Source organism: Diabrotica undecimpunctata, chromosome 4, assembly GCF_040954645.1.
Source record: "Diabrotica undecimpunctata isolate CICGRU chromosome 4, icDiaUnde3, whole genome shotgun sequence".
Lineage (NCBI taxonomy): Eukaryota > Metazoa > Arthropoda > Insecta > Coleoptera > Chrysomelidae > Diabrotica > Diabrotica undecimpunctata.
Window position 1 is genome coordinate 80380088 of NC_092806.1, and position 26754 is coordinate 80406841.

General features: G+C 32.1%; 1 protein-coding gene across 2 annotated transcripts in view; it reads left to right on the forward strand.

Annotated features, from left to right (window-relative positions):
• The first annotated feature begins 18205 nt into the window (after nucleotides 1-18205).
• Nucleotides 18206-26754, forward strand: part of GluProRS (Glutamyl-prolyl-tRNA synthetase) — a 432648-nt gene continuing 424099 nt past the window's right edge. For both annotated transcript variants that reach the window (XM_072529836.1, XM_072529837.1), the window contains exons 1-3: nucleotides 18206-18403; nucleotides 18453-18788; nucleotides 19895-20165. In XM_072529836.1, the coding sequence (XP_072385937.1) occupies nucleotides 18358-18403; nucleotides 18453-18788; nucleotides 19895-20165 (653 nt within the window). In that variant the 5' untranslated portion in view covers nucleotides 18206-18357. The remainder of the gene's footprint in view (nucleotides 18404-18452; nucleotides 18789-19894; nucleotides 20166-26754) is intronic.

Here is a 26754-nt window from a genome sequence, read left to right on the forward strand (position 1 = left end):
TGTGCAGAAAATAGCACTCTGGAGTATACTAGTTCTTTTCTAATGCGTTTCGGATATCTAATTGCTTCAAGTAATGCTATTTCTAGTGTAGATATGGCCGTAGTTGAATTTCAAGAAAGATACAATCTTCCGGTGACCGGAACATTAAATAATGATACTATGAATATGATGAATAAGCCTCGATGTTCTGTTGGCGACAATAACTATGCAATTCATTCGAAGTGGAATAAAACGAAATTAAGTTGGTATTTTTCTCAAGCTATTAGTAATCCTAGTTATATAAATCTTGTTGCAGAAGCTTTTGCTAGATGAGAGGAAATATCTAATTTAAAGTTTAAACGAGTAATAATACCTTCTTCAAAGCCGGATATTACTATAACTGTGGTGCCAAATAATAATAATTTTCGAGCAAGTTGTCAAGGAACCTCTAAATGTTCATTTAATTTCGATGGCCCCGGAAAAGTATTGGCCCACGCATACTATTCCAGCGCAAACGGTGAGTGTACCGAAATTCATCTTGATGCTAATGAACGGTGGTACGTAGGAAATGGTAGAGCTCCCGATGGTGAAGTCAATTTTTTGGCTGTCCTAATGCATGAAATTGATCATTCCCTCGGACTGGAACATAGTAATAGTGATTCGTCTATTATGTATGCTTGATATCAACAAGATGTGCCAAGTTTTGGTGATGATGATAGAAAGGCAATGAGCATGCTATATGGACAAACAAAAGCTCCCTCTTCGATACCACCAGTTACGCAAGAGCAAACAATTTTGCAAACCAGGAGCTATGTACCGAAAACACCTGCACTAAAAAACAGGGGCTATTTGCCGAAAACACCTGCAATTAAAAATATATGTCTAATTCAGTATCCCGATTTCATGTTTCTAGCTACATCTCCACAGTTTCCAAATTATCGAATGTACGTTGGGTCTGATAAATATTTATGGAAGTTTGATTTAAATGAGATGCGTCTTCCAAAACATCCTGAATTAATTACCGATTATCTCCCTAAAGAGTTGAGGTCTACGCAAGTTTCACATGTTTTTCAGAATTCCGAGGGACACCTAATAACTGTAAGCAATGATAGGTATTACGCTGCATCTTTCCCCAATTTAAATCTTCAAAAAAGTTTTATGTTTCCTTCTATACCTTCGAGAACTCAAATAAATGCCTTATTTCAAACAAACAGCGGCCAAACATATTTATTGTACAATGATAATTCATACACTGAATTTAATGAAGCTGGAGATGTCTTAAACCGTAAAGTTATAGCAGCAGGAACGTTCAGTTGGGAACTTTTTGGGATACCCTTCCCTAAAGACGGCCTATTAAAACAATTAAAAACTTTGTTAAACAAAATTGTAGCTATATACGAATAAAGATTGCTGTGTTCCTTCTTAGTGATAGTTCTTTTAATAAAAATTACATTGTTTATGTTGTTTTATTTAAATTCCAAAATTCAAAAGGTCAGCCGCGCCCTTCTTATCTACGAGATCCCGATGCATCGCATGAAAAATTAAGGTTCCGACCGCACATCTGGTTCGCGCACCGTACGATCCACCTAAAATACCGACGCGACGTCGCTTCACGAAATCCGACGTCTCTCTCTAACACATTGTTTTCCCTATGTCTATAGTCATGACCGTGTTAAATGCGACGTCTCTCTCTAACAAATTGTTTTTCCTATGTCTATAGTGATAGCCGTGTTCTTCATATACTAATACATCTTCTTCTTCTTCTTTTTGATAGACATGACCAGAGTATATACCCCCCATCTTTTTGATAGACATGACCAGAGTATCCTACTACTCTATTTTTTGTCATTCGGCTTATGTGGTCATTCCATTGTACTCTTTTGTTTTCTACCCAGTTATCAATGTTCTCACCTTGCATTTCGGTCGTATATCTGTACTTCTAGCTCTGTCCCATAGTATCTTACCATCGATTTTTTGAGCGGTTTTCATCTCCGCTGTTTCGAGTCGTCTTTTTGTCCTCTGTGTCAGGTCGTGTTTCTGCCGCATTGTCATTATTGGTCTGATGACTGTTTTGTAAATTCTGCCTTTCATTTCTTTTCCGATATTTTTAATCAAGTTTATTTAACAAAAAATATCGGAAAAAAAATATCATCAATACAATTTGCACATGCATGAAGTTATTTCCGAAATACTTTTGAAGTTATACTTCTATACGCGCGCTCCACGTTGGAAATTTGTATGGGAGTGAATCTGTGAAATCATTACATATGTAAGATAATGAGTAACAGAGAGACAGACGATATCCTCTCTCGAGAATAAAAATGTTCCTTTTGTATATATATTTAATCTTATATATATATATATATATATATATATATATATATATATATATATATATATATATATATATATATATATATATATATATATATATATATATATATATATATATATATATATATATATATATATATATATATAATATTTATTAATTTTATTATTTATGTGATATGTTTTGAATTATTTATTAAATGTTCATAATTATATTAGTCTTTTGTATTTCAAAATAATAATCTCAATAAATCACTGTATGACCCAGAACTGTCAATTTTGAAATACGGTTGTGTCATGTCTAATTGGCAAATATTTTACGTGTTTGGTTCATACGCTGGTGTATGTGAGTTTGAATCCCAAAATGAATTTCCTTTTTTATTTTTGAAATATTTAAAAACCCCACGTTAATTTTATTAAATATATGTAATATACGCAAAAATGCTAAATTTTAAAATAAAATGAAAATTTACAACATAATCCGAGTTGTTGGTTTTTGAAATTTGCACGGGAGTAACAAGCCTCGTTAGGCATGTTAAATTATAAATTAAAACTTGTAAATATCTCAAGAAAGTTCAAATGTGTACTTGTATACAGAACAAACAACAATTAAATATTATATTTGTCAATGTCAGGTAAATTGAATGTTGTATCACCAAACAATATTTTTTAATGTTTGTGATATCTTAGGTTATGTTTTGTCAAAAGTAAGGAAATCAATAAATCCTATCGTGGCACGTCATTTTTATAGAAAGTTTTAAAAATCATCAATGTAGTCCTCGGTAGTATAGTAGTCAGTATCCCCGCCTGTCACGCGGGAGACCGGGGTTCGATTCCCAGTCAGGGAGGACTTTTTTATTAATATTATTATCATGGTAAATTAAACATATGCGTAAGTAGAAAAGTTATGTATATTATTGTCATTTTTAAATACTTATGAATATTGAATTTTAATTTGTATTGTATTATTATATTGAATTATGTTGCAGTGTATTGTATTGTATTTTTATATTAATAACAAAATAAACAATGAATTTTACTGCAGAGTATGTGTAAACAAATTTTTGCATTCAACTCCTTTCATACATATATGAAAGTAAAAATATACATTTTCATCAAAATATTGATTCAATCCTTCATTGACTATACTCCTATTACAGGTCAAATGTTGTTTTTTAATTGTTAGTAAGTTGTTATTAATTCTGTTTCTCTTAATCATAATCTAAAAAAGTGCAATATATTTTTAATAAACTATTATTTATTTATCCCGCGGTAAACACTAAAAACACGATATATTATACATAAAGATAAATTAATACAGTCAAATACTATTAATTTATTCTCTGAAGTACGGGCCATTACTTTGTTTACATATTTGTATACTAACCTGTAGAACGTTATTCCTGAAGATTTTTTATTAACATTGCTTCTGCTACTGCTACTACGTTGAGAACAAGAAACCATTATTATGTACTATCACAATATATTATTACAGTTTCTATAAAAGTATTATAAAACTAAAAATATTCGAAAAACAACAAACGTAAACAAACATATACGATCTGTCAAAAGTGTCAAAACAATCTTAACAATATGGCCGAAGTGATGCCCTCTCCATAGATTCTAACTCGATGGGTTTACATAATTACCAACCTGTTCCTGATACGTCCAAAAAAGTTTTCTAAACGATCTCTATTTATACATCTAGTTTTTAAATACATAAAGTCCAGCTTTGACAATTTTTACCAGAGATTTATAACACTACCTATTACTGTTAATTTATTTTTATTTATTATTATATTATATTATATATTATATTATTATTTATTAATTGTTATTTTCCAACATTTATGAAATTTAATTTTTTTTTAAATATCTTTATTATATGAATTAATTATTTTAAGCTCACTCAAGAACTGCAAACTATCATTTAAAAATATTATTTGAAATTTTGATCGATCCAAACAATTTCCTATTTATTGGGGTTTCGTAAAGAATTTGAATTTAAAATACCAAACAAATTGTCGAACCTTTTTATGACCACAAGTGTGCCAAATGCATCTGCAGGAAGAGCACCTAAAGTCATATATGTGTTCATTCTACAAACCGCGCTGTATGGCTTGTGGAATTAACTTGGAAGGGTGCAAATGAGCATCTGTCAATTTAGGGACGCATCTATAATAAATACTCTCTAAACTTCCATGAAGTATTTTATCAGCAAACCTAAATGTATTGTTACGTTTTTTATTAATTCTAATTTATTTATTATTTATTTATTAAAGGTTCTATTTATAACACTCACAAATTTTTAATCTTTATTTGTACTAATTTATTTTACAATTAATTTATTATGATACGTGCGTTACAATTTAAAAACGCGGCGCGCGATCTTCAGATATTAACTGTTTCCACAATGATAGTTCCGTCATATTTATACGAAAACAGCTGTTTCTCGAACCCCATGGATGTTGACCTGCTTTGCCTCGAATGCACAGGCTGGTTTTTCATTCAACTTATTTCCGGAACGTTCGAATGGACCGGTTTTTATTACTTGGAATTTCTGCCAGCTAGTCGAAGGGTCGTAGAATCTAGAACATATTAGTGAATAAACAACATGTTTACAGGTTTTTAATATGACTCATATTTTTACGTAACATTGCCCCCTCTTAAAAGACGTTTCCTCCTGGAACCTTGTCGGGACTGAAACTGGTATCCGCAACTGGTCCCTCTTTTACAACTTCCAGTTGTATAAAAATGACAAGGGACGGTTTTCTCTACGCACCAGTAACTATGCGAATTGCAACAGACTAACACCTGGACTTCGTTGTCTTTAAAGATCTCCTCCACCATATTTCGGATAACCCTCCAATCCAATTGGCGGCACTCCAACTTTGACATGGCTAACTTTTGCACGTCGGACTCTAGTACGTGCTCTCTCAATCGAAGTAAGGCTTCCCGGTAGGTAGATTGGTCACGGGCAGTGTCTTTTGTTACCAGGTAGAAAAGGTAACGTGATGCATCTCGAAGTTTCAAGGTTTTACCGGGAGCTGGCACTTGGCATTGAAGTTCTGCAACTCGACCAAAGTTCCTTCGAAAGACGGATGCCAACCCTGGTGCGTCTTTGATACTGACCGGGATGGTAAGGGCCAGTGAGTAGTCATCCGGAAGCGCGAGTAGATCTTGCCTTTCTTCAGTGGTAACACCATGTCTTGCTTTACCGGTACCTCCATAGGCACCCATGAATTCCTCAAACGTGGGGTCAGACACATCTTGGACTTGGTTTACTTCCACTTCTTCATCTACGTCGTGGTCACCTTCGAAAGACGCCAGCCGGTTATGGTGTACTATCATTGGCTTTCCCCTCGGAATCTTGCTTATTCGGTAGATGATATCGTTGATCTTCTCCATAATGACGTATGAACCTTCCCAAAACTGCTGCAATTTGGGAGAACAACCTTTTCGCTTCTTGGGATTATAGAGCCAGACCTTGTTGTTCTTCTTAAAGCAACCCTTTTCGGCTTGTGTATCGTAGCGTTTCTTCATTCGGTCGCTAGCGATCTGAAGGTGGGAACGGACCAACTCATGTACATCGTCCATTCTTCTTTGTAATTCGATCACATAATCTTCACCTGCTACATCTTCTCCAGGTCGACACCCAAACTCTAGATCACAAGGTAGTCGCAATTCGTGTCCGAATAGGACTTTGACTGGTGTCTGGCCTGTTGATTCGTTAACAGCAGATCTGTAGGCCATAGTGAAGAACGGAAGATATTGGTCCCAGTCTCGTTGATGATCGGACACTATCTTTGTCAAATACTTGCCCACTGTCCTATTCATTCGTTCTACCATACCATCCGATTGCGGATGATACGCGGTAGTTCTTGTTTTCTTCATGCCTAGTCTATCACATATTCTTTGGAATAGATCGCTTTCGACGTTCCTGCCTTGGTCACTATGGATCTCCAAAGGCACTTCAAATCGGCTGATATATTCTTGGATCAACTTATCTGCAACGGTGGCGGCCTTCTGGTCTGGAAGTGCGTAAATCTCGACCCACTTAGTGAAGTAATCCATTACTACCAACATGTACTTGCCTCCATTTCCACTTTCTGGAAATGGCCCAGCGATGTCCAAAGCTATTCTTTCAAACGGGCTTCCAACATTATATTGTCTCATAGGAGCTCTCCTTTTTCGGTAACGCCCGTTACTCGCAGCACACATAGTACATTTCTTATAGCAGTCTTTTACGTCGTCGGAACTGTTCATCCAAAAAAACCGTTCCCGAATTCGCTGAAGGGTTTTCTTTACACCAAAATGCCCTCCTGATGGACTGTCGTGTAACTGACAAAGTACTTCGGCTATTCTGCTCTTTGGGATCACCAACTGTCTTCTCTTCTCTGAACCGTCATTATTTTCCAATACTCGTTTAAGCAAGCCATCTGCCAGGATAAATGAGTCCCACTGGGCCCAATACGTCTTAAATACTGAGCATAGGTTTGATATTTCTTGCCAAGGTGGTGGTAGTGCCAAGTGCCAGTCGTCGTTGACCATCGTCGTTCTTAGCACTGCTGCTTCCTTGGATTCCGTTTTGTTGCACTGGGAACACTCTGCTGGGCATGGCCTTCTGGAAAGAGAATCAGCGTTTCGGTGGCTAACTCCGGCCCGGTGCTCAATCTTGAAATCGTATTCTTGGAGTCGTTCGATCCATCTGGCTATCCGACCCTCTGGATTCTTAAACTGCATCAACCATTTAAGGGCGGCATGGTCGGTTCGGATTAGAAACTTCCTTCCGTAGAGGTATTGATAAAAGTGCTCTACTGATTTCACTACTGCTAGAAGTTCTCTTCTCGAGACACAATAATTCCGCTCAGGTTTTGAAAGAACTTTACTAAAATACCCGAGGACTCGTTCCTGTCCTCCTTGAATCTGAGACAGCACTCCTCCAATTCCCACATTACTTGCATCTGTATCTAAGATGAACTCTCCTTCTGGCAGTGGATACCCTAAAATTGGTGCTGTTATTAAATGCTTTTTCAAGGTCTCAAAGGCATTTTGGCAGTCTGTATCCCAGCGGTAATCTCTTGCTTCCTCTCTGAGTCGCGTTAATGGCTTAGCGATATCTGCACACTTCTTAGCGTTTTCTAAATTCTTCAGATGATCTTCAAATGTCTTGCCCAAGACGATTATGTTATCTAGGTAAACCAGGCATGTTTTCCAAGATAACCCTCTCAACACATTTTTCATAAGCCTCTCAAATGTCGCAGGAGCATTACAGAGTCCAAATAGCATAACGTTAAATTGCCATAATCCAGATCCTGTGGTGAAGGCTGTCTTCTCTTTATCTACTGGGTCCATTTCTACCTGCCAGTATCCAGACTTCAAATCCAAAGTAGAAAACAATTTACTTCCAGTCAATGTGTCCAATGTATCGTCGATCCGAGGCACAGGATAACTATCTTTCTTGGTAACGTTGTTCAGCAAACCGTAATCCACACAGAACCTCGTCCTTCCAACTTTCTTCTTAACCAGGACCACCGGAGAGACCTATGGGCTCGTATAAGGTTCTATCACCCCGTCTTTCTTCATTTGCTGAACAATTTTTTTAGCTTCCTCTCTTTTCGTCTGTGGTAATCGTCGAGCTGTTTGACGAATTGGCTTAGTATTACCAGTATAAATTTTATGCTTAACCACGGTAGTTCTTCCCGTCTTTCCTCCTTTCGGTACGAAAATATCACGATACTGCCGAAGAAATTCCCTTAATTTCCTTTTCTCCATCTGATGTAGAGAGTGTCCTGCAACTGCAACCATTCGATCGAATTTGTCGTTGGAATTATCAGATGTTGTCGCCTGACGGATTATGGATATCACAGGTACACAAGTTCCTACTTTTGTCTCTTTCTTGATGGTCACTGGGTAGTCGTTGACATTGATAAGTCTCACAGGAATTTCTTTAGCCGAAGTCACCAATTCCTTTCCAATTATGATTCCACGGCCAACCTCATCGTCGTGGTTCCAAGGCTTCATCCTAACAGGTGTCCCTTCGTCTACAATTCCCTGTAGTCGCGCTACTATGATTGTTTCGCTTCTCGCAGGCACGACTGTATCTTCCTTAATGGCTACTTGCACAGTGTTGTCATTATGTGGATGGAGAAATACCTCCTCGTTGCCAACTTTGATTACCTTATTCTTAAAATCTAAGAGAGCTAATCTAAAAAGAGCTGTTGGATAAGCATATCGTACTAATCTGGCAATATCTACCTCATATTCTTGAAGAGCTTCATCTTTTTTCTGTCTTCGATTTTTAAGCTGCGACTGATATACATGCTCCAAATGTTCGTAACCATATCGCATATTTAACCTCTTCTTAAGTTGTTCGAAATTATCCATTTCCTCTACGGCTATGGTCTGAAGCACATCTAAGGCATCTCCTTGAAGAGTGATAGTCAGGTTTACAGCCTTTTCTTTTTCAGACCATCCATTCGCTCTTGCGGCTGATTCGAACTGTTTCATGTAGTTGTTCCATGATGATTTTCCGTCGAAAGTTGGGACTTTAACATGAACAGAACCTCCACTTCCTTCAAATTTTGGCCGTGTTTCCAACTTACATTTTCTTTTGTCTCTATTGTAATTGGCTTATAGCCTCTCTCTGCTATCCCTGTTTCCTCCATCTTCCTTTCCATCTCTTTCATCTTTTCTTTGGAAGGCCAACATATCGGCAGCAACTTGATTTTTTAACGAAGACATTCTATCGTCCATGGCAGACATCTCAGAAGTGACTTTAGAGATTTCCGAAGAGATATTAGCAGAAACTTTGCTTTCCAGAAAAGAAATCTCGTTAAAAACTTTGTTCTCCAATGATCCGATGTCACCAGAAACTTTGTTCTCTAATGATGCGATGTCGCCGGAAACTTTGTTCTCTAATGATGCGATGTCACCAGAAACTTTCGAAATCGACAAGAGGACAGCATCTTCAAATATATAAGTCTCTGGGTCCAACCCTTCTTCTAGTAAAGCGTTCTTTAGTCGTTGGACTGACTCAGCTTTTTTTCCGGTAGAAGCTAATTTTCTGTCCTCGAGATGTCTTCTTAAATTCGTAACTGTGAGCTCATAAATCGTCGTCATTTTCACAATTTAAAAGTATTCACTTCGGAACAACACTTGTTATATATTATAAGTCTAATTTATTTTCTATTTAACTTCTGACACCATTTGTTACGTTTTTTATTAATTCTAATTTATTTATTATTTATTTTTTATTATTTATTTATTTTCATTCAACTTATTTCCGGAACGTTCGAATGGACCGGTTTTTATTACTTGCAATTTCTGCCAGCTAGTCGAAGGGTCGTAGAATCTAGAACATATTAGTGAATAAACAACATGTTTAAAGGTTTTTAATATGACTTATATTTTTACGTAACAGTATGTTTCATTTAATTGGTTCTTGTAGCTTTATATAAAACCATGGCTTAGGTCAAATATATAAAACAAATTATGATTTCCTACTTGAATGAAATTCAGGATTTTCAGGAGTAACATTATAATATAATTTAGCTAATTCTAGAATGTTTGATCCTATATCACTTGAAATTTATACAACATTCAAGTTAATGCTTGATAATTTGACAACACACTCTTCAATAATAGGTTTAAGATCTCTTGATTGTACTTGCGATCGAACAAAAAAAAGCTAAAGGCTGCTTTCATAAAAAATAAAAGCCTCTGGCCATAATGACCAAAGCATTTCGACATATTGATGATTTTTTTTTCATGTCCCCAAATCCAACTATTTCATCTTTACCAATATCATAAAACAGGTTAGACATGAGGGACATTTCATCGATACATAAAATAGACCTGGCTTACATAAAAGATGTTCTGTCATTATTTGAAGACTTCTTTTTGTAAGAAGTGTCAGTAGTTTGCATAGGTAATTATAGGCTCGAGGCCTTAAAAAATATAGTGTGAGAGTAAATTGTTTTATTTTTGCTGAATACCTACCCAAAATACGATTTTTTCTCTTTAAGTTTACATGTGACTTAATTGGTTCGTTTAAGAGATTGTCAAGAAATATATCACATATTTTTTTAAATTCATCGACACTATAAAACTCTGTTTTGGACTTTGGTGAAAAGATTGTTTTGTATATTCGAAGACTTTAGTGTAGAGTGAAGAGTGTAGTGAAGAGTGTATAGTGTTTGTGTTTAAATAGAATAGTACAATGTTTTGTTACATCAACAATTATTTTTATTTTGTTTTTATAGAATTTCATTTTGTTTTTATAGACTTTTATTTTGTTTTCTTTTATACTGTTTAAGTGTTTTGTTTATTTTATTTAATGGGACAATATGGCTCTTGGCGAACACCCATTCAAAAAAAGTAACGCGCCACAAGACATACCTCTGGGGTGGTGTGGAAACTGTCTTAAAATTTGTTTTAAAAAAATTTCATTGTGTAACTCTTTAAGGACGGGTCACATCAAAAGACGTTTTAGCGTAACTTCCGCGACAGCCGGGTGGCATCAGTAAATTACCTTTTGTAAATCAAAAATAATTACACCATTAAGAATGTCAACAAAAGCCGGCCTGCATGTAACTATTTTTCAGTGCAATATTTCATATTTATTGAAAGTCAACATAAATGCTCAATTTTATTTAAGAGCGTAGGCGCAAAATTTCGGGCCAATGCTTTTTAAATGCAATCATTTTTTTCGAATCCTGAGAAAACTAACAAATATTCTTGAAAAATTTAAACGCAGAATGAAAGATTACATTATTACAGAGCCCGAAAGTCCCTTAGAATAAACAAAAAGTTTTTTGAATGAGATATTTGAAATTAAAAATCACACTAAATTTTCTCTTTTTTTTTTCACCCCTGTAACTCATTAAAATAAACATTATAGAAGTTTTCAGGGACTTTCGGCCCTCAGTAATAATGTAGTCTTTCATTCTGCGTTTAAATTTTTTAAAAATACGTATTAGTTTTTTCAGGATTCGAAAAAAAATAAATGCATTTAAAAAACATTGGCCCGAAATTTTGCGCCTACGCTCTTAAGAATTTATATTGTGTGATATGCCCACTGACTATGGACAGTGGAAGTGTGACATCACAACTGTCAATTACTTTCCAAACAAAAGTTGAAATGTCCAATCTCAAGACTTTTTAATTTCTATAAAGTTAACATTTTGCCTCCTCTGCTACTTTTTCTTTTAAGTATAGTGTTTTTTACGATAATACCATCAAAATTCAGTGTTCTATTTCTATGAAATATAGTTTAAAAGTTTAAATTAAAGACATTCTAACCTTACTTTATTGATACATGCATTTTATTGCTATTTTTATAAAACAACATGCTTTATTATTTACACAACCTTGTAAAATTGTTGTAGTAACTATTAGAATACTTAGATATTGCTAAAAGCGGAAAGATTCTGTAAAAAAATGAAAAAATAACGAAAAATACAAATTATCCACACTAAACAAGGTTTGCTTGGAGAGTGAAACTGACAGATGTCAATAAACTCTACGTCATCACTTCCACGGTCCATTAATTTTCTGGTTGTTAGCTGTCATGTCATTGGCGGCTTGGCCACGTAACTTCAAAGGAGTGTCGCTTCTCTGTGTTCGTAGTTCTCTGCTACTATCCAAGTGGCCAGGAGGCCAGGCAATGTGGTGACGGCCGACGGAGACAGTTTAAAAATTTCTGTTGGTCATACTGCTCTGCTTCCCGCCTCAAAGACCATCTACTCCATAGACGGTTCACGACAATGCTTTAGTTCTATCCAAATTTTGCGCCACCTGGGGATGGATATCTGAACTATTTCTAATGGCGGGGAATTTAAACGAAATTCTGAACCGGGAATTTCAAATATTAAACCGCGAAATTTAAATTGTAAATAAAGCGGGAAATTTAAAACTTTTATACAGATTTAGTACATGATCTCCGATTTTCATGAAATTTGGTATATTTGCGTATTTTTAGCTGCTGATCACGAACATAAATATAAAACATTTTTGGGGGAAATGGATAGTTTTTGAGTTATTGTATTTTCGTAGTATCTTTCACTTTAATCGCGTCAAGTGCTTCTTTAAACACGCTGTGTATAACATACTTCCTTCTTTTAAGGACTGCCTTACAAAAACTTATAGATGGTTTATTTTATTTTTATCTTTAATCAATTTAGAGATAGTGTATTAAAACGGCAATGTTTGTTGACGAAAGCCATGCTAATTTTTAAATGCGATGTCACAAAGAACATTGTGAAGTTCAGAAGTTTTATTGAAATAAAAAAGAATAAAAGAGTTATAATCATTTTTTATATGGTAGTATGAAGAATTAAAAGAAGAAAGTATATATATATATATATATATATATATATTATAATGTGTTGAAACAAATAATACCTGACGCCGTTAAAGTGAGAGATAGATAATAGCGCCCGAAAAAAGACTAACTCAAAAACTATATATTTCCCATAAAAAATATTCGTGATTTATAACCCAAAACATGTAAATATGCCAAATTTCATAAAAATCGGATAGGAGCCTGTCTACTAAACAGTTATCAAAACTATAATAAAAGGCACAGGGATGAAATTATCTTTTTTTAAAGGAGGAAAAATAAAGAAAAATTTTAAGACAATAAGTGATCATATTTATTTACTTATATAAAGTAATAATACAATGAAAACATACAAAGTATAAAGTATTTATCTGAAATAATTATGTTGGTAGCCTCTATAATATAAAATATACAAAATAGAAAAATATGTAACACAACTAAACATAACACAATGGCATAGAAAGCTTCAGAAAGTCGAGGCCCTTTAAGGGCTGTAGTACCACGAAGATGATGAAAGTTTCAGAAATTTAAATAATATCATTCGGTTTTTTTATATTTTTCTTCTTCAACCTATTTGTGTAAATTTTATTAGGTTCCACTTTAACTGTGTTTGTACCTGTATATTTCGACTTTCCTTGTAAAATTAAATTAACGTTTCTGCACCAGTTGTGCAATATTGTTTTAATAGAAAATTTACTGATTAATTTTATAATTTTGATTTTATGTTCATTAGCACTACAATTTAAATAATCAAAATTAATTTTCCTTTGTATGAGGTTTTCAATTTCATGAAGTAAGATTTTTGATTGAGGTTGTTTGTCAACACAAAAATTTATTATTTTAAAAATACTGTAAAAACAGCATACAAAAGGTTGAGTAGGGTATGATAGTCGCCTAGACCAACCATTGTTATATTCCCTAGTTGCAATTAATGCACTTTGCTCAGCTGCGTAATTTTTTGAAAATAATGAATTTCTACAGTCACTACAATTAATAATTCGTTTTAATTTTTTTAAAATAAAACCATCTACATAACTGGTAGCTAGTTCTTGTAGCTTTTGGTTAAATGTAGCTTGTGTCTCAGATTGATTTAAGGATTGTTTGCTTATATCAATTGAACTTTCCAATGGAGAGTTTTTATCTTTACTGTTATCATACATACTGTCAATCATTTTTTTTAAGGAAATAAACATTTGTGTACAATCATGTGTTTATATAGGGATACAGTTGTATTAATACATAAAGTTTTAAAAATTCCTACAAACTGAGAAGCTGTTGGGTTCATGTTTAATGCTCCAAAGCTTCTTATTTGACCAAAGGCATTTTCCAAAGGATCTTGGTTTAAACGCCTTGTTAATAAATAACTGAAACCATCACCCTTAAGAATTTGCCATATGGCTTTAATGTTTTTTATTGAAAATGACCAATTTTTAAGGCTTGGAGGTTTTGATTGTTGATGGGGTGTTTTCTTCTCAAATTCCATCGTTTCAAGAAATGGCAGATCTTCATTATTCCAAAATTGGATATGGGCAGATACATCAGTCAAGCCACATCGTAAGGTTTTGCCACGTTCTGCATTTTTGGTAGAACCGTTTAAACTGTCAAAGAGTCTATCAAAAAAATACAGCAACTCTGCTGTTGCTTGTACTTCACTTTCTGTCTGATCTTGAGAATCTAAAAATAATATATGTAGGTAAATAATAGGTAGTAGTAAATACTGTAATCATATGGGTCTTGTAACATAAAAATCAAAAATAATGCATAAAGCACAAAAAATATATTTATCCCATAAGTTACCACACAGGAGCTAAGCACCTAAATTGCGAACAAATAAAAAGTTGATAATAATTGTTGTCACTGTAATATTGGGTAATAAACATAATAGTCAATGTGTAATTTAAACAATTTAATTTATATAAATTATAAGTAAAACATGAATTGAAAACAAGAAGATCGTGATAAAAAAATCCTCCTTATTCCGTGTGCCCTTGGTAGGGCATGGTGACACTCACCACGATAAAAAAATATATAGATCAAAACTGAAATTGCTTTGAAACTCTTGTGCATGCAAGGATAAATTACATAATCTTCATTTTTATGCTATAGTTTGTCCATTCTTTGTCAATAAATTATATAAATTACATACATTACAATTATATTTAGGATTGTTTATAGGTATAAATATCCTTGATTAAAATTATTTTATACTTTCATAATTTTCCTGCCAGCTGGAGGGTAGCAGAAAATCTTTGACTAAATATTTGGGCAGCATTTTTTACCTTCATCTTCTTGATTTTGTTACAATATATGTGTTCATCTGTTATATGAGATAAAACTCTAAGCCCATCAATTGGACCATTATCAGACTCATACAACCACTGTATGTGCTCCCATTTTGCAGATTTTTTTACACCATTTTTAACAAAATTAAGATTTTTTTTAATAAATTGTTTCTTATTCCCTTTAGCAAATGTGGAGGATCAAATATTGGGTAAATTCTTAAGTCTACTATTTCAAAAGAACCACTTCTATATTTATTTAGTTGTCCATTTCGCATATAAATCTCTTTGGTATCTTTTATCAAACTATTTATTACAGCACTATTATTCTGGTCACATATTACTGTAATTGGTTTAAGATTAATGCTTCTAAGTTTCTGAATTATTTCAATTAATAAATTTTTAATTTGAAATGTTTTTGCACCACCCCTACTTGCAAAATGGTACGAAATAGGTGCTTTCCATGATTTTTTTAAACCTCTTACCATGAACATTAGAATATGGTCACTAATGAAAATATCCCTATTTTCTCCCATATGCTCAAATCCTTCTATAAGGCCATGTCGTTCATTAAAATGGAGTCCTGGCATGATTGCCATTTCATCAAAGATTAAACCTACATATTTTTCAGAGGAATCCATTTTCGCTGTCGTTTCTTGTAGGGATTGAAAAACTACCTCATTTATACCTGGTCCTCCAATAATATTTGCAAGTAGTCTATTTAAAAGAGACTTACTAGGTAAAATGAATATTTTTGACAACAAATTGTAGGACTTAGCACTCTGCTTATACAATGTTAATGCCATCAATTTCTCATTTAGCGAAAATCGCCTCAAATGTTTTGATTTATTTGATTCTCGTATTTGACAGCGAATAAACATAGCTGTCATAGTGTTTAAGTTATTTAAATTATCATCAAAAAGATATTTCTTTTTAAATTCAGCTGCTTCAAAAAGCCTGCGTTTTAAAGTTTTTGTGGTATTTTTCACCACACTGTATTTTTTGTGAAGATCCTTAACAGCAGAATATAGTTTGGCTTTTCTTGGTGACAATGTTTGTTTGGAATTACCTGACTTCTTCAGTATTTTCAGAGGGGACAAGAAGCCAAGAGGTTGTTCTACAAAAAAAATATTTGGATAAATATATTATGTATCAGAGCTGAGATAATTACTCAAGAAGAATAAATTAGTTACAATATCATAATTACTAACTGAATTACGTTTCTCAAGTAATTCTGCCAGCTGTGCTATGTATTCTGAAGAAGTAACTAAATCAAAAACTAAAATTTGCATACCTTTTGTAACCACTTTTTGCAGTCCAGAACTTTCCCCAGTTTCGATGGGCATATGTGTTTCATCTAAACTAGATTTAGAAGCATCAACATAATCTGTAAAAGAAAAAAATGTCTTAATTAGTGAATATAATGGAGATCATAAATGTTGTTAATGTAACAGTATCCAACAGCACATAATTATATAAATATATTTACCTTCTGTAGTCAATGTTTCCAACTCAGAAGGTCCAACAATATCAAGTTTCACATTATCAATAAGTTCTTCATTCACTATTGTTGATTGAGAACCACTGCATCCTGGAACAAAGTAAACCTCAATTAATCAATAAATTCAACAAAATAATATGGTTCTAGGGTATTCAATACATATGGAGTATTATTTTTTTAAGACAAACCCAAAGATCAAACTATTAAAATGTATTAAAAAAAACTGCTGTGGATATAACACCTGATATGAAAAACATTGTAAGCACAATGTTTGTTTTCCATATAAATTCTCACCTATCTTAACTGGTTTATTATTATATTAAAGAAATAGTCAGACAGTCAACCCATTTACCTTTCTTGGATACTAAAATTTTAAACTAACAGAAACTTACTTACTTTAACTAACTTACAGAAAAATATATTAAAGTTAATTCTAATTAACTAGAGTATATTATTTTTGTATTGTAAACTGTATTTATTTTGACATACCAAAATTACAATATGCTGCATTTTTCTTTCAATTTGTTTTATTCCATAATTTTTTGTAAAATACAATAAGTAGGGCTAACCATCTAAAATCGTCCTGAATACAAACTTGAATGAAAGGTTGTATTATTATTACAATTGAACATTTATTTGATTGAAGCAAAGTTTATCCTGCCATATGAAAAATGTAGCAAATCATGTGTTTTGGTGAAAAGAAATTCTCTATTGTAGAAGAATACTTTATAAATAGATTGAGTTGAGTGTTTATGTGGAGTATGTTTTTAATATATGTGAAAAAAGATAGAATGTGCTCCAACCAATTTGATCATTTTGCTTCAATGACATCAACTGCTTTACAGTAAAGACAAATTTACATTATATAGGACATTTACTCATTCTTCCCAAATCTAAGTGTTTTCGTGTTTATTGCAATTTAATAAAAAAAATTAACAATAATTTGAAGATTAAACTGTAGAGGTTATGAAAGTAATCTGGCATATAAACTTTGTTTGGTGGAATGATGTATATGTATCAGACTTACCAGTTAAGTATAATGTAGGAACTGCATTTTGATGAAGTCTATGCGATGTTGAAGAACAAAATAATTGTTCAAAATGTCGATGGCACACTCTTTTCCTGGAGTATATGGTCTGTGGATTCATATTTGCCAATTCTGGATTATTGATATTCTCTACCCATTTTCGAAACCGTTCCATATCAATAGTGGGTCTTGGAAATTTGTGGCGTATTGGTGAAGAATCAGGAGTGCCACATTGTGGTACACAACAGTTCACCAAGAATGGCATGGTTTTTTGTTGACGCCTATAGAAGATTTTTAATTAGGATAAATACAATCCAAGAACCAATCGTTTTATTAACTTACCTCCAACAAGTTGATCGACAATAAAAATAATTGGTTAAATAATAGTCTCAAATATACACACTAAACAACTAATTAACGCACTAAATAACTAATTAACACTAAAAATACAAACTATAAATAAGAATAATACGGATATAAGGAAGAATAAACACCAAATTAGATTAAAAAACAATATAAAATGGAGAACGTAAACAAACGTAAACTGTTAAACCGGGTAACATAAACATAAGTCATAGAACACTAACAAACATTTCGACTCTGTCATCAAACAGATACCATAGAACAATTGTTACCGTGATTGTTACTGTTCTTTGAAAATACCTCATTATCGCGACATCTATTGATGGATATCGGTAATACAATTTTATATTTGACCTTGGTCATCTGCGTGAAACGTCTATTGGTGTAAATGGTCTTTGGTCTTTGGCCCACCTCCCACTGCCCGTGCTATTACCAACTATTACTCTGCTTCTGCTTTTTAGTTTTTCGTTTTAACTTGAACAGCTTTAAGTGATTGCACAATTTTGGAACCATTTAAAATTCCTTTCAACAGGAAATGAAAACAATGAAAATAAGTGTTAATAAATCTAGCCCCCCTTTAGGTGAGTTTAAGGCTATTACTTTAATAATTTATTAACATGCTTTTTTTAGGAGGCTTATTTCTTGCTGAATATGTAAAATTAGTTAAAAACGTCCCCTTGGAAATTTCATGGGGTTCGGACACAGTTGTCGAAAATACGAATTGCAAAAATAGCAATGATGTAGTGAGAACTATTGCCAGATCATTTTATCCCCAGTTGTATGGACATTCAGCTCTTGAAAAAACAGAAGTAGATAACTGGTTAATGCTTTCCCTTGGAGCACTTAATTATAAAAGCGAAATTACTGGTGTTTTAGAAACATTAAATAAGGTTTTAAGTTCAGTTACTTATTTGGTTGGTAAAAGAATTACTGCTGCTGATTTTGTTGTATTTGGTAGCTTATATAGTAAGTACTTATCAAGATGCATATTTTGAGCACTCATAATTTAAGTTATTATGACCTTAAAATGACATAGTGATGAAAATGTTGAAGTTTTTAATTACAAATGTACTTTAAATCAATCAAACATATGGTTATGAGGAATGGGGAATAGGCTCAAAAATTCTGTTATCCCTAAGAAATACAATACAGCCTCTGCAACCCCTAAGAAATAAGTAGAAGTGTATTATTTAAAATGTCTGATCTGATGTCTGTCTGTCATTACTGGTTATGAGTTTGGATAGCACTGTTATCATATCCCAGGGATTACTTAGACTTTTCACAAGATATACAGATTTATCTTTTTAACTTTACTATTTATACTGAAATTTTACTATCTACTGTTTTAAAACTATTTACTTTTTCTTTTGTGGTAATTCTAAACTATTAATTTTTATATATATCTTATTGCTATTAATTGCATATGTTTCATTTATAATGTAAAATTCCACACCACCAAACACGAATCTTGTTGTGTTATGCATTGTTTGTAGCTACCTTCACCGCAATATTCTTTAGACTTTGTTTCCAAAATCCTACCTCTGGCTATTAATAGCTCAAATAAACTTACTGTAGCAGACTGCTTTCATTGGCAAAAGAAAAATAATATATTCATTATTTTTTTATATCTTTATTGCTCTTTAATTACTAAGTACAATAAGCAAAATATCTAGGAAAAAGTAAGCACTAGAGTAAGAAAACAAATATTTTGATGAAATAAGAAAAAATGAAACTGGAAATTTACAAAGCATTGTAAAAGTCTTTAAATATATTATTTTAATTTTGTAGTTATTAGACATTTTTAGTATGATAATCTTAGGTACTCAGCATTTAGTGTACTGAAAATATTCAGTGTTACGTAAACTACTCATTAAACAAGATCCAAATTAAGTATTGCTGAAAATGTGATGAAAATATAAAACCTGAAAATTTATCAATAGTACATTAAATGTAAATGACCAAGGGATATGTGTATCTGAACACTTGCAAAAAAACATTTACTGATGTTATACAACCTAATATACACACCCAATTTATTTGTTTTCATGTAAGTAAAAAACTCATTATTTCAGGAAATAAACAATGGAGTAATTTAATCAAATCTAAATCAGCACCAGGTAATATTGTTCGTTGGTATGACTTTATACATGCACAAGAAGCTGTTATGAACATTTTAAATGACTTACCCCAAGATGTAGCAGCTAATTTGACACAAGCAGAAAAGCATCTTAATCATGAAAAAAATAACAATGTCGGTAATAGAAATCAGGAGGGAAAATTTGTTGATTTGCCTTTTGCAGAAATGGGTAAAGTTATTGTCAGGTTTCCACCAGAAGCATCAGGGTAGGTACCCATAGAGATGATCACTTAATTATAATACATCAACATTATACTTGTAGTCTTAATTTAATTTCACAATTATCACTTTTATTTAATGATTAGAAAGTTAAATTTGACTTTTTGAGGTGCCTTATTCTTAACCCTGCAGTTGGGATGTGAAAAAAGTTACACCAGTTGTGACCACTATCTCTCAAACTGTGTTTATGTTTTAGCCTTTTATTTGGAGAAAAAAAAATATTTTTTTTTCTTTTTTAAAATACCTATTTATTAAGTATACATTATAATATGTGAAACACCTTAAATAACATGAATTATTATTCAAAAATTAAAATGATTGGTTTTAAACATGTCAATAATGTATAATTGGACAAAAATTAAACAAAAAATAAAACTAGGTCATTTGATCTGTGTTTTGTATGCACTTTGTGTGTTATCTCGTGTTTAAGGCACAAAGATACTGTATACTTGCTACAATCGAATCTAGTTTTTCGATTTTTCTTCCAGTCACATACACATTATACAACCTGTAGCTCCTGTTTTCTTTAGTTCATGTTTTAAATTGGGCTCTGAGGCACCAGTCAGTTCTTTCAATTCCCCCCCCCCCCCCATTCTCTTAGGCAAGTGAATATCAGCTGACCCTCCAAGTATATGTGCATGTGTCAGTTGATTGACAAGTGTATATAGGAAAGCTCTCTGAGGTAGGAGATTATCTTCTTTAATTTTGAAATTATAAATAACATAGTTATTAATTCCTGAGAGTGTAAAAAAGTACAATTGACCACCTTCTTGTATTTCTCGAGACATTAAAATTCCCTGACAGCATGTTTTTATGTTATAAAAAAAACTTACCTCTAAACTTAAAAATATTAGGCGTGAGTAGTAGCCATAGTGTGAGAGACCAGGTTTCGAAAACAGTAGCTGATATTGCACAGGTAAAGACTTGTCAGCAACTGAACACATTACATGCTGAAAGGTTGACTCAAGTTAGGAAGTTATTATGATGAGCAGCTTACACATTCTTTTGGTAAAAGAATTAACTTAATTTATTTGAAGGCACATCCTAAGAGACAGTGTGTTACGACTGCAGGGTTAAAATCAAAGTAAAAAGTATGTATTTTACAGTTTCAATAACTATTTTTATTTACTGTATGGTGTAGGAAATTTAAGAATCAGTATTTCTTTAAAATTATTGCAATAGTTTCTTAAGAACAAATAAAGTGAATAAATGTAAAGTTTGATTTAATAATATGTAGCAAATCTTGAATAAATCTCTCAAATAAAATTTCTGTTAAAAAAAATCAGTCAGGTTTTCAGTTGTTTGTCTGTAAGTTATTGCAGTTTCTTCTATTGCAAGGTACCCCTTTATTGACAAGTATTGTATCCTCATATTTTGTAGGCTATAATACGTAGTTGCTGCAACTGTAGGTGCTCAATCCAATTCAAACACTATTTATATTTAACATTTTTTATTATTCTGTCTGTATATTTTTTATAGTGTTATTTGATATATTCAGCAACAATGTAGTTACATGAAAAAAAGGCATTTACAATTTAAGCTTATGTTTATCATGTTTTTCGGAACATTTCAGTTTAGATCAGAACATATTGGACAATTCATATGTAATTATAATTTCGAATTGTTTCTAATTCCCTGTGTCAGATTCTTCTCGATCGATGATGATAAAATAAAATGTTAAAAAGTCGTGGAGTAAAATATAGTTTTATTGACAGTTACTGAATTTTTACACTATAGTTGTTGTCGAGGTAAAAATTCATAATAGACTGCGTCCCGACTGCTATATTTATAATCTCACTAAAATGCTACAATTCACCAAATAAGTTTGTTTTCCTCTGCATAGAACAAAAACCTTTGACTTTTGAAAGCTGACAAATATAATAATTTGAACCGAGGAAATGATTGCAAGCATTTCCTCACATACCTATTAGGCAATCTATACTTTGCAGGAAGTTGAACAAACTGTAATTAAGCTACTAATATATATGTTTCACAAGTATACACTGTGAAACTATAAAAATTCAGGAAATTAAGATTAATGTGAGATTGCAAATTAATGGACTAATTTATGATTGAACATATTTTTCACTCTATAAGAACCAGACAACCAGGCAATAGAAAATGTCTAAATACATTAAATATAAAGTAATATTAATAGTTTAAAATAATCAACACTTCATCACATCATAATAATAATTTACTCGGTTTTTGAATTATCCCACCTGAGCAGTGCTACCTATAACTTAAATATTTAGAATTTATGATTCAGTTATACTATCTAATTCAAATCTATATTAGTTAGTTATACAAGTTAAATAAGAAAATAAGTGAAACTGATCTAGGTGGGACTGTGGTTAAATGAGGAATCCACTGATGGTTGACAATGGTTTTCCACATGTGTTTTCATATGTCTTGGTTCAACTGCTCTGCCTCAAGTACTATATTTGATGATCTGTTTTATTATTGGCCTCTGCATAAGCTCTTCAATGTGGCTGACAGGAGTCTTTAAGTAACTTCCAATTGCTGTTTCCAATATATTACTGGGTATGAGTAATGTTATATTATATGTTCAGATCGAGAACCATCACACATTATAGCTAAATTTATAGCGTATGGTGGAATGACTAGCCAGAGGTTCAGTGGGCTCATTTTCAACCAACTGGCTTCCTTTATCATGTACTCTACTATATTGCAGGTGGTGTTGGGAGTTCTATCATACAATTCATTTAAGATACAGTTTGGCTGGATTGATCTATATTAATGATTGTCATAGGTGAACATGCCAACTCTCCTTTGTTTAATTCTATACACCTTTCTTTATCTTCATATGTCACTTCAAAATAGTGTAAATTATTATAATTACTGCAAGTAGATCCATTGGGACCAATAACGAGCGAACAACGCCTCTTGTCACAGACAATGGGGGCTATGATGTATCATTTACGTAAATAATTACATACTAGTGTAAAATTCAGAAAACCTACATTAGATTACAGTTCTCAAAACATAATGTGTAAAAACGGTATGATGTATCATGCCCTGCGTTGCTATGCGTAAAATGGCCAAGCCACAGCAGAAAATTACATAAAACGTTATTTTCGGATCTGTTATATCCTGAAGATTTGTCAGATAATTCAAATTAACCTAACTTTTGGCTTCTTGTTTGTTTTTGAAAAAATGGATTTTGTAAATTTGTTATTACTCAATGAATAATTGAATGATGTGGCAGAAAGAAATTATGTAAATGTAGAGCAACGTCAGTTACGGGACACCAGTAACCCATTTGAAATAGATTACCAGCTCTGCTTTAACTAAATTGCAATAGAATTAAAGGTTCTCTTCCTACTTAATTTTGTAGGAAATGGAAGTTATCAAAAATGTTCTGCTAACAACCTGTTATTTTCAATGAAACAAAGTACATTTAGTAAAGTATTAACAGAAATAAATGCAGGGATAGTGGAACACTTGGTGCCAAAATGGCGAAAAAGATGAAGTACAGGCTGTAGTTCTCATAGAAATGATTCCAAAGGAGGCAAATCAAAACAAATGGTTGGGTGTTGGAAGCACAGAGAATAAGAAGTGTTATTGCTGCAAACTTTGTGTAGTGAAACAAAAACTTATTAATATTTTCATAATTTATTTATTTCACAATGATAAATAGTGATATAGTTTTATAATCAAATATAGTAATATAATTTTACAATTTAGTGATATTTCATCATTCTATAATATATATGATAGAGTTTTATAATCTAGTATAGTTTAGTGATATAAATTATTAATATTTCAATTAATTACAAAAAGCTCAAAACAAACAATCTAAAACATATTACTACGTGGCTCAAAATGTTCTAAAATGTTTAGATAATACGAAGATATTATATTGCTGCAAACTGTATTATAACATATTAAATTAAAAATGTTTATATATTGTTAAAAACAAAAACATAAATCATGTATGTTACAATTAATTACAAAAATGACACAACACTAACAAAATAAAAAATATATTACAACCTGGCTCAAATGTTTTGAAAACCCTTAGAGAATATAAAGAAGTGTTATCGCTGCAAATGTTATGTTATAAAATATTTAAATAAAAATGTTTATCCTCAGTTTATTTTATAATTATATGATTATATGAGATATAATCAATATATATATATATATATATATATATATATATATATATATATATATATATATATATATATATATATATATATATATATATATATATATATATAAACTTTGTGTTATAAAATTGTTTAAAAACATAAAACCTGTATGTTACGATTAATTGCAAAAAGTTAAAAACAAACAAATTTAAAATATATTACAAATTAGTCCAAAATTTGTTAAAACCCTTGGAAAATTAAAACATACAAGTAAAGAATACAATTTCAAAAACTAAAACAAACCTAAAATATACCACAAAGTAAACCTACAAATACACCTAAAATATACTACTACAAAGAACAAGGTTTGTGGCACAGGCATTACAACTTTGGGTTGTATAGAACCTTTGTGGAACCTGACATAAAATTAATTAAGGTAGCATACCTTACATGGATAGAGCATTTCATCAGGCAAGAGGTAGGTGCAACAGTCAGAAAGGTTTTTAACAGAAGAGGGCTGATGGGACAATAAACCAGAAGAAGACCCAAGACTTAGGTATCAAGACAATTTAGAGGATGATTTAAAATCTATTGGAGTTAGAATCTAGAGAAGAGTTGGTAGACACAGGGGTGAATGGAGGATTGTCCCAAAGAATTATTTGCACAAGCACAGGGTTTTACATTACAGCCCTGTTAAAGCTGGAAACATATATTCTTGTGATGCATTGATGTTGACTAATGATAATGGTAAAACAAACTAAAATATATTACAAAATGGTCCAAATGTGCTCATAACCGTTAGAGAATATGAAGAAGTATTATTGCTGCAAACATCGTGTTGTAAAATAAAAACAAATTGTTAAATAAAAGTGTTTATAATTAGTATATGCCATAATGATATGTAGGTATTTATGTTACAATTAGTTACAAAATCAAAAAGAATAACACAAAGATCAAGACAAAACAAAAAATCTGAAACATATTACAAAGCGGCTAAAAAATTTTGAGTTATAAAATTGTTAAATAAAAATGTTTATGTTCAGTTTATTCCATAATTGAGATATAATTTTATAAAGGATATGTTTATAGAATATTAAATAAAACTATTGCCTTTTTAATTTTCACAGGTTGATTTCCTTTTCCTTCTGAAAAATATTATACACCATAATAAACATAATACATCAATCATTAATCTTTACCTTTAAAATTAAATGTATTTATAATCTGGGGCTCCCCAAGATGAATCTTTGAAATGAGTTGCAAAATCTTCCACTCATTGAACACCTAAAAATTTAGCATTTATTAAATTTGATAGTAACAGAAATTAATTTTCTTACATGTCTTCATCATTCTGCTGTTTTTTTAGGGCCACCATCTACTGTATTTACCATGATAGCAAATTCATCTCACAATTGGGCTACTTTCTTAGCCTTCCTTGACTATTTTGCCAGTAAGCACTATTTATTTTTATGAAGTCTAACATCACTTCCAATTATTTCCTGGTTGTCTTCTTTTTAATTGAAGCCATTAGTTCATTTTATTATAATTATAAAAAAATAGTAAATTGTTTCCACAAATTACATACAATAACATAACCTAACGAAGAGCGAAAACGGACGTAATTTTAGGCAGCTTAAAAATTACATTTACATATAGATAAATTACATATCAAGATAGGCAATCCGTTATACGTAGTTCTTATAATATCATACCGATTTGGAAATTTTTACATAAATGTGTTAAAATCGGAGTTTACACCATGTAATTATTTCACATAAATGATACATCATAGCCCTCAATAAAAGAGTTGTGACTCTCAGTAGGTTGTATCTAGTGTTATCAATTATTAGGAAATAGCCAATAATGACGATGTCTCCTTCATTTTGTACAACTGTATCTATTATTGGATGCCTTCTTATATTTACTCCTTGTGAAAGAAACTTGTCCGGGTTTTATAATATCTATGAAGTGCCCATGATTTTAATGAAGATTTAATATTTTCTCGTATGTGTTCGTATATTCTCTTTCATGTTCCATTGCGCGGTCAAAGGCCTATATATAACTTCCACCTTCAGTCGTATGTACTCATTTTCTAATGTGTCAGCTCTATATGAGACATCACTTAGGCCTTTGGACATTTCATTGGTTCCTTTTATCAGTGCTTCTCGGAACCTATTTAAATGTCCATTTATACTTTCTTCTGTAGAATTAATGGAAGCTATCGTTTCTAACATCATCTTCTATTGATTTGATTTTTTTATTTCCGTCTGATTTTCGTCCAAGGAATCGATGTCCCTGTATTCTTCATCATTTACTCCAAATAGTGATGTGAGGACTGTTCCTAGAAGTCCCCTTTTTGCCCTTCTTTTAACTTCCAGATCCAATGCTCTACTTATCATTTTTGCCCGTTCTTGTTCTTCTTTAAGCTGACTCAATAGTGATTCATAATTTATTATAT